At 35.9% G+C, this 18446-nt stretch overlaps 1 protein-coding gene across 1 annotated transcript in view; it reads left to right on the top strand.

The window, feature by feature from the left end:
• Positions 1–315: 315 nt before the first annotated feature.
• The window catches only part of LOC146137042 (uncharacterized), a 131862-nt gene continuing 113731 nt past the window's right edge, over positions 316–18446 (top strand). Inside the window, exons 1-2 of the mRNA XM_083395388.1 lie at positions 316–438; positions 3384–3532. Of these exons, the coding sequence (XP_083251514.1) occupies positions 331–438; positions 3384–3532 (257 nt within the window). The 5' untranslated portion in view covers positions 316–330. The remainder of the gene's footprint in view (positions 439–3383; positions 3533–18446) is intronic.

Raw genomic sequence — 18446 nt, 5'->3', positions numbered from 1 at the left:
CGGGTTAGCATTTAGATTAGGTGGGACATTATAAATTTGTTGATGTAATAATTGTTTAAATGCTGTGTTAAAATTCTAGACCAGAGCCAGCCCGAACTAAACAAAGTTTGTGTCAAATAATGTCACTGGAAGTATTTCAGCCGAAGATCTTTGGCGGGAAGGCACTAATAATGCAAACTTTAAAAAAAAATACTGATTGTTATATTTCCAGCTTATTTCTAACAATGAATTATTGTGTGTTGCTCAATAATCGTATTTGAGCAAGTTTCTATTCAAGCTGTTGCATTTCTATTTATTCAATGCTCGTCCAACTAATTTGAGAGGTCTGCAATGAGTTCAAGACGCGAAAGAATTGAAGTTCGGCTGGAAGGTGGAAGACCTTGGGGTTTTTCTATCAAAGGTGGAAAAGAAAACAACAAGCCACTTGTGGTTTCAAAGGTATTTCTACTTGCATGCTTTGGTGTAATTAATGTGTGAAATTATTTGAACACTGGATTAAACTTTGCAACAATTCATAAAAGCCCCAAAGAAGGTTTGTGTTTTGTTTTTTAAGAAGATTTGTGTTGTCTATACTTTTCTAAATCACCATTAAATACTTATTTACCAAAAAATCACAGAAATATAAAATGTTTTTCATTACTTTTCTGCTAACTATTGTAAAATATTTTTATTATTAATTCTAAGTAAAAATATTACAAGTTTGGTTCCCCTATGTTTGGTAAACAGTGTTTAAAGAAACTTTTAATTGATTTAGTGGGGATATATTAAAGCCTCTGCGATTGTTGGGTCCATAAAAGCAATTTACAAAAAAATTGATGTCAAATTTCTGCAGTTAATAAAATCCAGACATATATTTTTTTATTGCAGCAAAAAAACTGCTCTTTTTCTGGCATTTGTGTTTCTGTTTATTTTGCCAAATATATATTTTTTTACAACACATGTTGCACTTAAAAAAAGTTTTGTAATAGTAGAAACATTAAAAAACAAACTTATATGTATAAATTTTATTTTGGCCAAATATGGTTTGTAAAAATTGTAAGTTTGTGTTTTATAAAGAGTCATTGTTAATGTTTTGCATAAATAATACAACAATTTAAACGTTTTGTAATTTAACAATTCAGAATAAAAAAATAATTTGTTGATATAACTAAATGTAAATACACCATTACAATGTAATGAATACACAAATGAACTTGTTATTGCTAGAAAATATGTGCATTTTTTGTGAGAGGTGTTTCTATTTACCTATCTATTTTCAATACTACAATTTAGTCAGAGTTTTTAGTTTTAGAAAAGATATAAATTTGGTATTTCGTTGTATACACAAAAGCAGTGTAGAGCATTGCTTGTCTTATATAACCTGGTATTTTCTCTTGTTACACTTTGGTCTGCTTCTAAAAGGGCTAACCACTAATCCCTATTAGCTTACCAGGTTTTAAAAGCTCTTAATAAGTCCACACATGTACACTTAAAATGCAATACAATCTCTATTTGATTGTATCGCCAAGTAACATATATATTAATGCCCTTTAGAAAATAAAGAATGCAGCTTCACTACTACCAAAAAACATAGTGATGAATACCTGGAATATTTGTGACAATAATAACAATTATTAGGACAGTTGTAAGAAATTGAATAACACTAAATGTTACTGAAAATACATTTCTATATGGTTTGCTCTATTAGGTTTTACATGTAAAGGTTGAGCTTTGGTCGCTGCTAAAACATTTTAAGAGACTAAGAGACTGTTGTTTTATATATTATATATAGGTATGTAAGATTAATCATACTTGGTACTACTAGTTGTTGGAAATAGCTTCGCTGTAAAAATAAAGCAGTGTGGTATTTTAAAAGGTTGCTTTAAACCAGTGAGTATTGCTGTTAAAGCCTTTTCTTTGAGATTGCTTATTCAAACTGAATTGTTTCCTGCTTAGAGTTTGAATATGACTATGATAGCTTCCTATATATATATATCAGGAAATAACAATGTAGTGAATAATATACAAACCCAGAACAAAAGTTGGTTTCTGGATAACTATAATAAGCATATATTTATAAACTTTTTAGTTCTTCAAAATTTGTTTTTCTTGAGCAACATAGTTTTACTGTATTTAAATATTTTTATGTGTGTTGGATTTAAAGCTTTCTGTTAAAGGTAAAAATGTGAACAATTATTATATTCGTTTTAGATTACAGTTAACAGCCTTTTACAGTTTAAAAATGCATTGCCTTAATGCTAATGGTTACAAAATAACAATTAGTGTTTTGGGAACTGTCCAATAGTTTATTTAATTTGATTTTGCATCAAAAAACAATTTTTTTCAACAAAATTATTTGTGATACCTGTTATGAAGTGAGTTGTAAACTATAGCATTGACTTTTGGAAATATTTTTACTAAATAGTTCAATATCCATAGTTCAAAAGGATATTTAAATGCACTTGCAATAAAAGCACCAACTCTTAAGTAAATTATATTGGAAACGTCTGTTTGATGTTACACAAACCATGCCAGACATTGAAGGTATTAACACTGGCTGGCACAGCAAAGAATGTTGATGTCTGTTGAAATGAGTCTTATGCCTAAGGCACTCTTTTACATTTTGATTGGATTTAAATGTTGGTGATCCCATCTAGTAGGATATTGTAGTATTGTATATAAATATTGCAAAATTTATGCCTTGTGAATGATTAAATCGTGCTGCTTGTAGCATATTTGAATATGCACAACTTAAATATCTTAAACAAAGTTTTGTTTTTTCTTGATGTTTTAAAAAAATTTGTGATTATCGGCATCACATATTGTGTGTTAAAATCCACAGCACTTTAACCATATTAGGAAAACTAAATGTGTAAGCCAAATTTCACATGTATGTTTGATTGTTTAAATTTACCTGCAATAGTTTTATCTATTTTTATTCCTTTCCAAAAGCATTTACTTTCGATGGTAAAAATCATTCCATTATAAAGTTGTACAAATCATTGTTCCTACTTTTATGACATTTACATTGCAGTTAAATTGTTTGATAGTGAGTAGTTTATTTGCTCACTTGGTATATTGTTTGTGATCCTTGAATTCTATTTTTTATTAATAAGATTTAAGAGATCCAGTCTATTTTTTTGTCTGTTGCCAAGTTATTTAACTACTTTTGGTTTTTAATAAGGCGAGGGTAAGTCTTTATTCCAGGTGCGCCGAATCAAAAAGAACACACTAGAACCGGATATAAAAAGGCACAAGAAAAATAGGAAAAAGGCAAACATAACGCCTCTAAAAGTGTCGCTACATCACTTAATAACATGCATGCCCCATCAACATTTTACCAGGCCCTACTTTGAGAACCACTGGTTTAAACCCAGCATTTCAATGTTTTCATTATTCTCCAGCTTGAAAAAGGTGGCAAAGCAGAGAGTGGTGGGTTGTTCATTGGTGATGTTGTGTACGGAATAAACCACGTTCAGCTCAGTGGTCTTCGCACTGAAGCCATTCAGTTCGTCAAACAGTCCGGACACACTCTACAACTGGAAGTAGAAAGGTTAGTTGCAACTCAATGATGTTCAGAATGCATTAAGAGATTCATGTAAAATGCTACCGTTCTTCTCCTACATATGGGCTTTGGAATTTTTACTGTGTTCCAATTTTTACTGTGTTCTCAATTCCGATTTTAGACAAAAAAAAATTATACTTTGTTTGTTAAAAGGGAAACAAAATAGGATCTTTGTAGTAGCTATGAGTTAATAGTTCTTCGATTGAATGCCTTAAAAATTCCTTACTCGGGGAATTGGGATTGAAATCCTTCAATTTAAGTAATCAAAATACTTTGTATTAGGACTTGCTTGTAAGAATTGCCATTGAAAAGTCCAAGGAAAGTATATTTATTCTGATTGGCAGAACCAAAACCTTTCCAATGATGTAAGAGACATTCTTCTACATAAAACCTATGTCATCAACATTATTAGAATGTTGATGAACCTGCGATTTTGTGTCAATATTTATATGGGCCGAAAATTTATTTTCGGTACATATCTTGTTTATTTTTGTTATTTTTTGAGAAACTTTCTTTGATAAGTTTTTCGGCAGTTCAAACTACACACTTTCAACACAAAAAACAAACAAAAATTCCTGTTCAAATCTACCTGCTTTAACATAACACACACCATATTCTATGTAAGTATGTAAACAAAAGATGCGTCTCCTAGAACGTCGACATGGCACTTAACCTTTTATCGTGGTTGGTGGCCAATAACGTTTTTTCTAAATATAGTTTTATTGATACAATGACAATCAGGTGGCATTCTTATGACGGAAGAAAACCTTTTGTCGTGACACCATCAGCGAGTAACAAAAGTTTTTCAGGAACAACATAAAAAATATTTTTGCTGCAATCACATATTTCCGCTAGGTGTCATTAGGACGTTAGCCTAATAGTGTAACGTGCGAAAAAAACATCTTTTCGCGTAAAAGCTTTAGCGTTCGTCTATAGCGGCACCTGCTCCCTAGTGGAGATAGGTTGTCAGAGGACTGCGCAGTTTTAACTCGGACCCTACCTCCGTGGTGGACCCTAGTTGGCCAAGAAAGAATCGAGCCACAACCCTTTACCTACTTTATTTACTTTTTCTTACTCTCTATTAGTTTGGTGAATAAAAAAACAACAACAACAACAAAACTTATAAAGAGAAGCATAATGACAAACGTGCAATTATATGTCTTTGAAATCCTAGAATCGTGTTATTCGTGTGAATCTTGTTTTTGTAACAACTCGCCCGAGATTTTGCAGCATATGTTCCTATCTTGCCCCGTTATTTACTCATTCTGTAACGATGTTTACCGTTTGACTTCGCATAAATGTTACATTTTTACCAGCTGACCTACTGTTTGGTGTCAGTGGACCGCGTTTAAAAAACGAACTGGTAAACTGTGTGCTCTTATGTACTCGATTTTATATCTATAGATGCGAAAATGAAAACGAGGTTACCGATATTAAAGATCTTTATGAACACGTCCTTACGTTGCAAGTAACGAAGCCAAAGCTTGGATAAGCATACCAAGAAATGGCGTATCTTTTTTGATGTCGTTTTTTTCTTTCTTTCTTTTTCCGCCTTTTTTAACTCATTGCGCGAAAATACATCTAAAAAAGCTGCGAAGTTTTTAAAGATTCTTCTGTATGCCTGGAAATCGTAGAACTAGTTGAAGCAAGATTTTGTTACCTTGTAGAAAGTCATCTGATGACTCTTGAGAGGTGCCGCGAGATATTTCAATTTCCTTTTAATTTCAAGTTTTTGGTCTATTGGTGACAATCTTGAAACTTTTTTTGTGTTTCATTATAGTACAATATATCAAAAACGTGCATATTTTTGCATATTTTTTTTTACATTGTGACATCACAGTTAACCACTGAGCGAAAATGCTAGTAAGGTTGTCGCAAACTGCTCTTGATTCGTTTATGGGGTGATGTCAGCCAAATAAGGTTTGGATGCACTAAGTTTAGCCAAACCCTTACATTTTCTCGTTAAAGTGTCTTGTCTATGGCTTGAGTATTCCTTTCTTTGTCTGGATCACTGAAACTGTCACGGTCACTGAAACTGTCACGATCACTGAAACTGTCACGATCACTGAAACTTGTGCGATCACTAAAACTGTCACGATCACTGAAACTTTTGCGATCACTTAATCTGTAACGATTACTATAAACTGTCTCCATTACTGAAAGTGTTACGATTCCAATAACTGTCTGTAACTATTCCCGAAACTGGCACGATCACTGAAAATGTCACGATCACTGAAACTGTCACGATTACCGAAACTGTCACGATTTAACGAAAGACTCAAGGCAAGGGTTGTGACTGATGATGCAGCGAGCAAAGGTGGAAAGTTGGCATTTACCGCAGTCTGCTTACGTCTGTGTAAGCTCGTTAAGCCTTGCCGAAGGCACCCGAAGTATTATCGATGTGATCGATGTGTGTTGTACAGTTAGACAATACGGCTTTTAGAAGGGCGAGTAATACACAAGTGTAAAAATTATTTAGTTTGGGTATTTATATATAAAGAAGCTTTTTTTTGTATTTAATGATCTGTGTAAAGCGTTTACATGTGTAACCTGTCTACGTATAGACTTGTAGGTATATACAACTTCTAAAGCCGGATGTTATTGTGAAGTCAGGAAGTGTTTTTCAAATTTGATAGTTTACAGACTATACGTACAAGTATATGCACGTAACTTCGTATGCAGTTTACGACAAAAGTGCATGCATTGGTAGCTAAAACGTGTGCCGTGTATGGTAGGAATGGAAACCTGCGTATGAGTTTACGTATACGGACGTTATGTTCGCCTTAGAAACGTCTTTAGATGCACCAAAGATCGATTTCTAATTACTGATATGTTGCCTCGTGAAGCAAATTCGGTTTCACGATTTTGTTTTGGTTTTGCTAAAAAAGATACAGTGTTTGTCCGTCAATGAATTGTTCAATGCAAAGGTCATTTTGAGGTACATGACATTTACGCCACTTTTTGACTTTAAATTGTCCTTGGTGTTTTTTTCTTTCCTAAGCCATTATCGCGTCACAATGGCGTTTCGTGACCGCCGCGTTTCGATTCGTGCAGAAACGTGCGTTGGACATCCCGAAATTTGAACGATGCATTGCATTGTGACGTCATTGAACAGGTCGTTTCGAAACTTTTTCAGGATTTTGGACGCTTGGAATTTGCAAAAATGCTGCTGTCAGTTATCGCAAGCTAAGGTTTTTAAAAAGACAAGTGTAAATATATGTAGCACAAGTGTAATAATATGTAGATACGTTTGTCACATTAATCCAGTTGGTAATACAAAATATTTGTCTAAACGCTGGAAGCAATTTTTATTTAGTTGTTTTTTAAATTTCATAGACATAAGTATGGATGTTGATAATATCGGATCGGAGCCGATACCCGATTCCAAGTGGTAGAACTGGTACTCGTCCGATAATATCGGATCGGAGCCGATACCCGATGCCAAGTGGTAGAACTGGTACTCGTCCGATAATAAAGGATCGGAGCCGATACACGATGCCAAGTGGTAGTATCGGTACTTGTCCGATAATATCGGAGCCGATACACGATGCTAAGTGGTAGTATCGGTACTCGTCCGATAATATCGGAGCCGATACACGATGCTAAGTGGTAGTATCGGTACACGTCCGATAATATCGGATCGGAGACGATACCCATTACCCAATACCAAGTGGTAATATCGGTACTCGTCCGATACTAGGGTTGTATCAGTGCTGATCCTATACTAAATTAATGTAAATATTTGAACCATGACTTGTCACCTAATGCAGCAATCTCTACCTTAAAATGTAATTCATCAAATTATTATAGTAGATTAACAACTGATGTTTATTTAAACGTATTCACGCTAAAGCGAATTTTGTGCCTAATAACCAAAAAGTATTTGAACGTTTTAATTTATTCTACTTAGTTTGAGCTTAGTATTGGCGTCATTAGACTTATTAGTATCTGATCAGATCGCGATTTTTTTTGTCTAACATAAGTAACATACGTTTGGGACAAACAGCTTCTTTAAGAATCAGGTTTTACGCGGTTAATATAGGTTAGCAATCACTGACCTAAATAAATAAAATATATTGACATTGTTGTGGTTCTGCCAATAAAAAGAGAGAACACCAATTTCCCTTCAGCTTTGTTTGAAGCACTTCATTGCTCCACACCTCAATTTGTGGATTACCGATTCTATAGGGTTAATTCACCGAATCCAATCTACCTTTGTTGCCCCCATATGACCCACGCCCCACCCTAAAAAATAAATTGGCCACAGGTGCTGGGTAATTTGAGGTTATGCGCGGTTGTTGCGAAAACTATAGCACGTGTAAAATGTATATTCCAAGTCGAGTTAGGACGATTTAAATCACAATCGTCTTCTAGCTTTTCGCGTGTTGACTTTTTTATTTTATTTTGAATTTTATCAAATTTACTCATTCCCATTGATGTTGCTTTTAGTTCTGCTGCAATTTTCACTTTTTTACTGGATTGTTACCAACCAGTTTTTATGTTTGAATTTGTTTTATATTTTTCGAAAGGCTGATAATGGCAGTTTAGACAAAATATATTTTTATTTTTATCTCATAAAATGCCTAACTTTGAATATGCCAGAAACCTAAAAAAATTAGGCTGCTAAAAATCGAAAAATCTACGAAACAAAAAAATAAAGGCCTGGCAAAAAATAGAGGTAAACTCAATTAAACCAGCCACGAAACTATTAACTAGCGTGTGCAACTTTTAAATCGAATCCCCACTCCGCCCTATGCAATTGTTTCCTAACTAGCTTGGCAAGCAATTTACCGTTTAAGGCCTTCGCCGTCTGCCCACAGCTTCCGTATTGGCCAATACAAGCCCTCCCCGTCAAAGCAATTCATCTCCTGTGTAGCGGTATGCCTGCATGGCGAACCTGCACCTGAATGGCTTGCGTACAGTCACCAGACCACTCTATAGCCGTCCTCGGTGTGCGTGAGCTTACTACTTAACTTCCGTATGGCTGCTGTCCATAATTAAATCAGACCGGACCTTGGTGATCGACTGACGAATTTAACTACGCTGCAGTTGTTATTTGTGCCTTTTTGTGTGCACACAATTTCGGAATAGCCCTGTGGACTGGTTAGCGTTTAAAATGAGTTTTAAGCACTAAATCTAACACATAGCAGTTTTAAGCACTAAATCTAACACATAGCATAGCCTATTTTTGGGGGCATGTCAATCATGTCGAATGTTATTGCGTTTTGAGTTGTTGTTGAGGCATGTATTGTGTCACATTCAGTCTACCTTAAGCGAAAAAAGTTACAGGTATGCAGTTTACTTGACAAATATGCTTCCAATCGACGAGTCGGTTTGTTAACAGAGAGATATTATACGATATGACCGTAACAACTTTACCAGTATTACTAAGAATTTCAAACCATTAGTTCTCTTAAAAGAAGGTCAATTTTTTCGAATGTGATTCTTTTGCTATTCTGGTAGACAGTTCCAAGAAACCCCGTTCTCTGAATGTTTTAGCACTTTGTTTAGAACAATATTGTAAAGTTTTTCATTTAAAAAAAATCCAAGGACAGTGTTGAGAATATGAAAGCTTATTAAGGTCAACCATAATATGCACATTTGTGGGCATGTTAGAATGTTTATAAAGTCATACCGAGTTGTATTTTCATTTCTATTTTGTCTAACGGTAACCAGTCATTGGTGGTTTACAATAAGATTAGGTACATCACCGTATTCAAATGTGAATAGCACTCTGAGCTTTTAACGCTCACTTAAATACAAACATTATGCAGATAGGCGATACGCTCTCATACAATGATGGTTCCTTATTTTTAATAACAATACAACAGCGATTTTAATGCGGTATGCGGTTGTTTTATCAAAACATTTTATAACTTTGTAAGAATATCAAAGCCCATATAGAAGTAGGTATCATTTTGAATAGGCATATTCGAAACTTTTAAAATGATATCTACTTCTGCATGGACTTTGATATTCTTACTACATTTTACTACGACCGCCAGTCATTAGCTCCAAAATTTACAAGTTTGTGTACTTTTTTTCAAGTTTACAATGGACATGAAATAACGCTGTAATACATGTTTTCAAGGCGAACCATTGACAGTCGCAATGCAGCGAAATGAGTTCAAGCATGTGACTGAAAAGTCGCGACAGGCGCGTTTATAAATACGCAGCATACCAACAAAAAACGTGTAGTGACAAATTATACCACAAGACACAATTTTGCAAATCAGCCAACATTTACAAATTCTGCTTAGTTGTCATTGTGTTTTTAGAGTTTTTGCCCAGCTTATATAGTCCCTTTAGATAAAGGCCTTTTTTATTTCGTTGACCTATAAATGTAGTATATATATTCGGTTTCAATGGCACGAAAAAAATATGCAAAAAGGGGGTAAAGCATCAGTAGCTGGTAAACAAGTTGAAACCTATAAAACATCTATATTTTTAAGCGTCTGTTATAGAAGTAAGGCCAAGAAAAGAAAGCAGTTGCAGATATAGAGAGTACACCCGTTTTTACCCCTGCAAAACGCGACCCCCTTTACAAAACCGCCCTGGCATGTGCCACGACCGTCATACGGTCATTTAAAGTAGGAAGCGCGTAGGTTGAAAGTGTGTTGTGCTAATTAGCGCTGACGGGTGTTTTTCCACACACAGCATATACCGTTAAAGGTAAATACATCAAAAAATAAAAGGTTAACAACTGATTGGAATGAAACTTCTTCACGTTAAAGCGAATTTTGGCAAATAACCTGGAAAACTATCTTTAAAATCTAGTTGATTCATTTTGTTTTAGGCTTAGTAATGACGTCATAGTTATAAGATCGAGTCGCGATACCTTTTGTCTAAAATATCGGTTATCGGTATGTGATTGAAAGGTGATGTATCGAGTTGGCATTGTTTTTTTAGGAAGTGCGTAGGCTGAGAAATACGCATGTGTGGTGCTAATTAGCGCTGACGCTTGTGCTTCTACACACAGCATATACCGGGTCATGAGCCTTGCAGCATGCCATCTTCCTATACAAGCATGTCTTTCCATTTCAATTGGCGCTGTGATTCCTGGTAGCTTACAGACGTTGTTAATTAAAGGCTTACCTGGCAGATACGTGAAAGTAGGCGGTTATTTTAATGTAAGGACGCTTCTTTGATAAGATGATCTAAACCAGCTTCAGTATTTTAATTAGCATTTGGGTATTTTCAGGTAACTTTTATTGACCTTATTTGGGGTTTGACAGCCTTGGCTTTGCAAAGTGTTGTTAATCTGTTTATTGACGATAACAGATAAAATATTGTCTTGGAGGTCGATTTTTAATGAAAGTAGCCTCACTGATTGCTGTACGCGTTCTGGATTTACCTGTTTTCTCCAAATGTGCGAAGACATACAAATGGATAAATGTTTAAACCAGTTATAACTTAAAAGCTTAGTTAATTGTCGATGACGTAACTGTTGTATTTACGTTGGTAAAACTGTTTTTTTCATATCTTGATCAGAAACTGATGAAAAGTGGTCGTTATTGTATTTTAAAACTCTGCTGCTGGGTAAGAAAATGGTCTTTTTAACTTTAAAACTTGAACACCCCTAGATCAATTCCAATGTGACTTTTCCTATCTGGGCTAATGTTTTTTTGTTATGGCGCATTATAAAAGCGAAATTGATTGCAGCTTTACGACCAATCTCTTCCATTGTAAAATAGCGCTTCATTTGTGTCATTTGTGTTTTTCCTAAAGAAGCCAATACTTCCAAATGTAGCTCACTACATTCCGCTTTTCCTATATGTGGCTACACTCAGATCAAATCCATGACATCATTTTCGGATTGGCCAATACCGGGCGTGCCTAGCCCTGTTGTCTGTAATTGCTGTTTTTGGTCTTTAGGCTTGTGCTTATTACGCGTGTGCGTGTGCGTTGTTTATCGACGTAAAACCAAAACACTAAACAAATTGCCTTAACCCGAACAATGCGAAAATTAATCAAGGCTAATCGTGATGCGAGTTTCGGCATTCTAGTAATTTGTTGGTAATAGTTTGTGTAGCACGTTGATGACATTTCGTCATCTTAAAAGCAATAACGTTGACTCTAAAAATTTTATGACGTTGCTCGTGCTTTAAAACATCTAGTTTTGGTTTCATTTGATAAAATCTAATTTTTTAATGGAATTTTTAAAGTTTGTTTGCTTTTTAACTAGTAACTAACCTAAAGCCACCTGAATTTAAATGTCTGCAAAATCATGAGCCCAACATAAATTTCGGATTTTCTAGTCGTTTTTATTACTTAAACTAGCAAAACTTATTTTTAATTTTGGAGCCTAATAGCAGGAGGTTGTAGTAAGACGTAATACAAATATTAAAGCCCATACAGAAGTAGGTAGCAATTTGAACGTTTCAATGTTGAAAACAAAGAGTAATTCGGAACGTTCAAAATGATACCTACTTGTGTGTGGGCTTTGTTATTCTTATTACGTCATTTCTAATTGATATGGGCTTCGTGTTAGTCGTTGGGTTTTTGGAGGTATTAAGAAAGTAATAAAAATGTTACTTACCAAAATTGATAACTTATTTCAACTTTCTTGCTTAGTGTTACCCCTGAAAGTACGCCTTCTTTCTTCGTAAAGCAGAATATCTTAATTATTTCTATTTTGTGCTAATATCAGATAAAACTAATTATTTGTCAATTACGATCCCTCGGTCGTCAAAGACAGGCCCTTATACGACAAAAGCCTTACGTAATACCTGATTTGTAATAAGCATCTCGACTGCCGAGCTATAGCTTTGTTGTGCTGCGATTTGTTGTGGTCGCAATAATTGTGGCTTTAACGTGACTGTAAAAGCAGTGTGAGCAGGAACGACGAGATTTTTAATGAAAGGTTAAAAAAAATAACTATGAAAAAGATAGCCAGAAAGTAGTGACACAGGGACAGCTGAAATGGTTTCGGCCATCTTGTCAAGTTACTCAAAGCATATTAATTGTAGCTTCTATATCGTTATACCGGATGTAAATACATTCACGCACTCTACAGTTATAGTTGAAAATCGTGGTCACAGGTTAGAGACGCCAAATATGTGTATTGTGTAAGATAGGCCATCAAATATTTTTTGAGAACTGACGCTTGTGTTTCTACCCATAGCGTATACCGTGTCATGAGCCTTGCATCATGCCATCTTCCTATGCAAGCATGTGTATAATATGAGAAGAAACACAGATGTTATATGTTTGCGGGGATTTAATATTGTTTTGTGGCATTTGTTATGTTCTTTTATCAAAGTGTATTCTGCTCAATTTAATTTTTTGTTCTGATTTTCTCCAAGAGATTGACTTATTTTAAAAATCTGCATAGCAATAGGGAGTTGTATCAACAATAAACAACAAAAAAAATTCCGACACAAAGAAGTCCATGGCCACTTTACCGCGAGCTGGCGCTCGAGAGCGTTTCCGCGAGGATCTCCGCAGTTCCGCGGACACGTGCAACTCCATTTTTAGCTCGCGCCGTCGTCTCACCAACTCATCGAGCTTTGTGGACGCGCGGAACCGAGGGTTGCTGGTTCGATCCCCGGAGCAGGCGACCGGGCCCAGAATAGGCGTACGAAGCCCAAACTTGGCCAGCATAAAGGCCAAACTGCTGCGCGGTCGCTCTTTGTCAAGCCTAAGCTCAGAGAAAAGTATTTTACCGCTGAAGAAATCAGATAACGGCGAACCGAAAGAAAGTCGCCTCGCAAAGCTAAGACGGATCTTTGAGCCTGGGGAATCCCCGTTGCGACCCCGGCTCCGTTCCTACAGCTCCCCTCCCATCCCACTGGCCCCTACACCCCTGAGAAGAACAACTGGGGCCTTACCCGGCGCCCTAAGGCCCCTAGAGGAGCAGAAAGTTGAGCCAAGTGGATCTAAGAAACAGTTTAAGTCGCGTACACTTCCTAGAAGTCGTGATAAAGAGGATTCGCCGGAAAATGAGGATAATGAGCTGTTTGTTCTCGATATGCGAGTCAAGATCCGACTTTCCAGGGTTAGGAATGGGAGTTCTGTACCGTGTTTTGAATCCAGGTTTGCTGGGATGCGAGATGCTAAGGATTACTTGAGGTTCTCCGACGAAGAAGACGATTTGAAATCTGACGAAAGGTAACTCATTTGAATCAAGGGTCCAAATAAAAATATTCTAAAATTTCGCATTTCTCTATATAAGAAAATGCATGATTTTTTCAACTCTTTAGGGTTTTAGATTAAATGAATTGATTGAAATTGTCCGAAGGGTAACCTGTAAGTGGTTTCTCCTATTTTGACGCAATCTGTCTAAAGCATTTTTCTACATAGTACATTATGCATAGACTTTTACTTTGGCGTTTTGTAAAGATGGCGCTGGTCGCTAGAGGTTCTTCAGATAAGGGGAAATATTTGTAATCTTCTTAAAGGTTACCCAGTCTATTTCACGCAAAATCTACTATCTATATAGCTCTGAAAAGAAAATCTGTAGTTTCCTTGGATTTTTTAGCAGTTTGCTGTGTTGCGGTTGTTTGACTGTTTTGCAAAGCTGTTGGCTCGAAATTACATATAAGAATGAAAAATGCACATACATGTGTGTTAACAACTGTAATCTAGCCCCCAATAATGATATAGTGGTGTAGATCCCCTTCAATGTGAAGTTGCTTGTACTAATAGATTGAGAAAGCATTGGCGTATGCTTGTTTTTCCGAGTCTGTGCAGCTCAGTTGGTAGAGCTACAGTATGACCGGAGGTCGTGAGTTCGAACCTCACCGCAGGCCTGTTGTTCTCTAGTTTGCATTGCTTGCATCATTGATCGACAGATTCGGTTTCTGTGCGATGGCTTTAGGTGTACTTACATACAAGAGTAAAAAAAACATTTATAAAAAAGAAAAAAAAACGATTAAGTTCTATCAAATATGTTTACAGGCTTTAAAAGCAACCACATTCTGATACTCTTATATGTAAATGTAATTGTAAACGAAAAAACTACATTAAAAAAAATCCTCAAAAATTAGCCGCAACGACCAATCAGCTAACAACCTCAGTTTAACCTCGAACTTTTTATTTTATTTATGTTTCCCGTTTTTTTTATATGTTTTCCCGAGCATACAAAAACGCAAGGCCGCGTGTTGAAAAGCATCTCACACCCACATTATTCTGAATCTTTCCAGCGCGAACACTTCATTAGAAAAACAACAAAAAATACGATTACCTCGATCAATGGTGTTTACAGGCAAAACAATCACATACTGATACTTTTACAAGTAAATGTAAACAAAGAAATACGGTTGAACTCTACTAGTCTTTTACGCGCAAAAAAATCAGCAAAAATTGGGCGCGACGGCCAATCAGCCAACAACCTCAGTTTAACCTCAAACTCGTCGTTTTATTTATTTTTCTTGATCCTAGCGACACAAACTTAAGAAAGCCGAGACAAAAGAGTCGAACATACCGAAACTTCAAGTCCCTGTTGAAAGCCCCTGACACCCACATTACAGTGTCAGCGTCGTTAATTAACGACACCCGTGAGTCGGACCACTTCGAGCCCGTCCTTCCCTCTGTTTGTTTACGCCCAGGCGAACCAAGGACAGACCTGTCGCCCAGCTTTCGCCACACTTGGTGTAATTTCGTGTTGATCGATATCGTCTGCTTGCTATTGCCACGTGCTTTGGGTGGCGACTCCCCTTTGTAATTGAGCGTTATGTATGAGCTTGATGCTGTTAATTATTACGAGCTTTTTCAAGGGCTTATCGGCGTGGTGAGGCGACTATTTTAGGATTAGGAACTTTCAGCAAAAACAAACTTTACGCTGAAGTTAAAAGAAGCTCTGAAAGCAGATTTTGTATAGCTTTGAAAACGCAGCAATTAGAATAAACTCTTATCGTTTTTTTTAATTTTGGACTTAATTTACGATCAAAAAGTTGCAGTTTTTGTCTAGTGTTTGTTTCCCAGAAGCCCAAGTTAGCGCTGTAGTGCTGTGACGTACAGTAAAATATTTTTTCACGTTTTGCTAACACAAGTGTAGCTTTTATTTGTTAGTTTAAGTTACTTCTATCGTTTTATACAGACAGCATTTTCAATAGTGTACAGATCGGCAATATATGCTCGTTTTACATTTGTGTGTGGTTTCTTGGTAATTTGGCTCCTCAGCCGTTTCTTCCACTAGCTGTTAGGTATTCTTTTAAAAACCCTTTGCGGGTTTAGAGAAAGTAGTACAATACAACTTTAATTTTGTTTTTTATCTTGTTCATCTGAATTTCGCACCTTTAGAATCCATATGTGTGCACTGCAGGCCAACAATGTAGTAAATTTTGTGGTCTTGAAAAGTAAGGGCATCATAAGGGCCTGTATCATCTTCAGTTAGTGTGACAAGCCAAATATATCGAGTAAAATGTTATTTACTGAAGATAATACAAGTTCGTACGTGTCTCAATAAAAATGATGTCGATCTACTCGACCTTTTTGGCTTTGCAATTTATTATCAAGTGCAAAGCTTATTCACTTATTTGCACTACACATATTATAAGCTAATATATAATGAGTTCAGTTAAAGTTAAAGTTGCTTTAAATGCAAGTTCTCGGCCTGAGCTTGGTATGTATTTAATTTATTACACTTGTGGTGTTTTATGAGCGGAACTCTGCCATTAATTTTGACGCAAGCAACCTTTTGACAAGCTGGTTTATCGTTGGGAGTTCGAACATTTAACGGCGCCTTATGTGCAACAACTTATTTGTGTTGGGCTCCAGTAACTGGAGATATTTTGCCTGTTTTATTGTTCTAGCCGTGGTTGCAAATTTATGCCTTTTAGAAATGAATGTTAAAGGAAATTAGGTCGAAAAAATCATCATAATAAGTTAATCACATTTTACTACTAATTGGCTCTAACACTCATTTTCAAGCTTCTTTACAGATCCGTGCATAGTCTACCCAAGCTATTTACGATTTCCTGAAACTAGCTTCGTATGGTATTTGTGATGTGTGTCCCGTGCTACACAACCTTAGAGAAGTATGTAGTATATTCGTTCCCTTTATTAATCTTATGCGCCACACAAAACGTACCAACTGGTGGACCGCCCTCTCATCACAGCGAAACCCCACATTAATCGTGGGTGGGCGCATCAGGCATTGTAGACGCTCAAGTACATTCAAAAACTGCTTCTATTGTATTCCTATACACCTCGTTTTTGTTGGTTAAACCACACTAAGTATGTCGCCCTCGCATGTCGATGTTATGTCACCATCGTGCTTGCTTTATTTAAGGTAATTTTTAGGTCATTCCTGTATGTGCTTTAAGTGTGATTGTCAGAGGTTTTACCTGAATTATGAATAAATATAAAATGTATACAGTGTCGAGCAGACTGGCATAATTTGTCGTTTTAGGCCCCAAATTTTTGTCGTTTTAGGCCCCCGTTTTAAGCCCCCGTTTTAAGCCCCAAATTCGTTTTTTTTCCAAAGTTAAGTACTGTGCTCGCTCATTAGACTTCGAAGCATATTCTTGCTGAAGATTGTAGTTGGACTTAGAAAGAATATCAAAACCTATTCTGAAGTATAGGAAGCATTTTAAAAGACTATTAGACTATTAAAAAAAGGAATAAAGATATATTCGAAACGTTAAAAATGCCACCTTCAGTTCAAGTTTTGTTTAAACAACACCTACCTATAGTCCTATACTCATTACGCAAAACATACTCGTCCCCTTTACTTTACCTGTTCACCCATACAGGCCTAACAGTGGGTGTTTAACCTTCATAAGCATTTCCAGACAATCGGCTGACGTAATTCCCCGAACAAAGGCGAATTATTGTGCCAAGTCGGGCAGTTATTTGCCCTGGAATAACAACGAAAACCCAAAGGTGAAGTTTCCCGGGGAAAGCAAGCGCTGTGCACAATAACTAGTGTCGATAGAAATGCTCGCAAAATGTCATTTCGACTCCTGTATGCTCGTCTGTATTTGACACTTTTTATTGGTGTTTTTGACGCTTTAGCACGCGGCGATGAAATGTTTGTTATCCGGGGTTTCCAGTAAGTTTTTTTCCGGTCTGCAATTGCAGTGATGCTGCTGTAAAGTGAAAAAAACACAAACGTAATGTTAATACCCTTGCCAGTTTTGCATGTTTCTATTACCTCGGCCTAGCAGTAGCACAGTATTCCTACAAAGTCTTTGATTCTTTAAAATAATTCTTTGAACTGATTTACGTGCTAAACATTCTTTGAAAAACCCTACGTTTTTCAAAAAGTCTTTGATTAGTCTTTAAATTTATTTTATGTCCAACTTAATATATATTTAGAAAAAGAGCCCTTAAAAAACTAAAACTTTTTTTTGAGTTGACCACGGAATTTATACTGTATACTGTTTTGTTTTTAAATTATATTAATAAATAATTATTGGTCAGTTTAATTTTAGGTCTTTAACCTGCAAGTCTTTAAATGCCTTTAATTTTTTTTATATAATTGTGTGGCAACCTTGTGTTTAAATTACCTGGTCATACTTTTTTTATCAAAATGCGAAATTGTTTGCAAGTTCTGCTATATGCAATAGAAACAAAATAGAAATATGTTTATATTACTTTGAAAGATTACCGTCTGCCAACACTCACCCATTAAAATTAGTGGAAAATGTCGTTATAATATCACCCGTGGACCTGGATAAATTTCCCAATCTACCGAGCTCACATACTCAGTTTAAACAATAAAACTCAAAGTTTAAAAACCAGAGTAAAATCAGGATCAGACATTTTTTTAAAAAGGAATATATATTTCGCCTATACTGGCATCGTCAGTTCTTATAAGTAAAGTAACATACATAATATACAAAGCAAAATAATAATAAAATTAATAAAAGGGTCACACAATTAAGGAATCAGTATAGGTTTAAGTATTCCATGGAGATACGCCCTTCTATACTCAGTTTAATCTACGATTAGTGTT

The sequence above is a fragment of the Ascidiella aspersa genome, chromosome 8 (assembly GCF_963924565.1).
Source record: "Ascidiella aspersa chromosome 8, kaAscAspe10.2, whole genome shotgun sequence".
Lineage (NCBI taxonomy): Eukaryota > Metazoa > Chordata > Ascidiacea > Phlebobranchia > Ascidiidae > Ascidiella > Ascidiella aspersa.
Note: the sequence above shows the minus strand (reverse complement) of the source record. Positions and strands in the feature narration are given on the sequence as shown.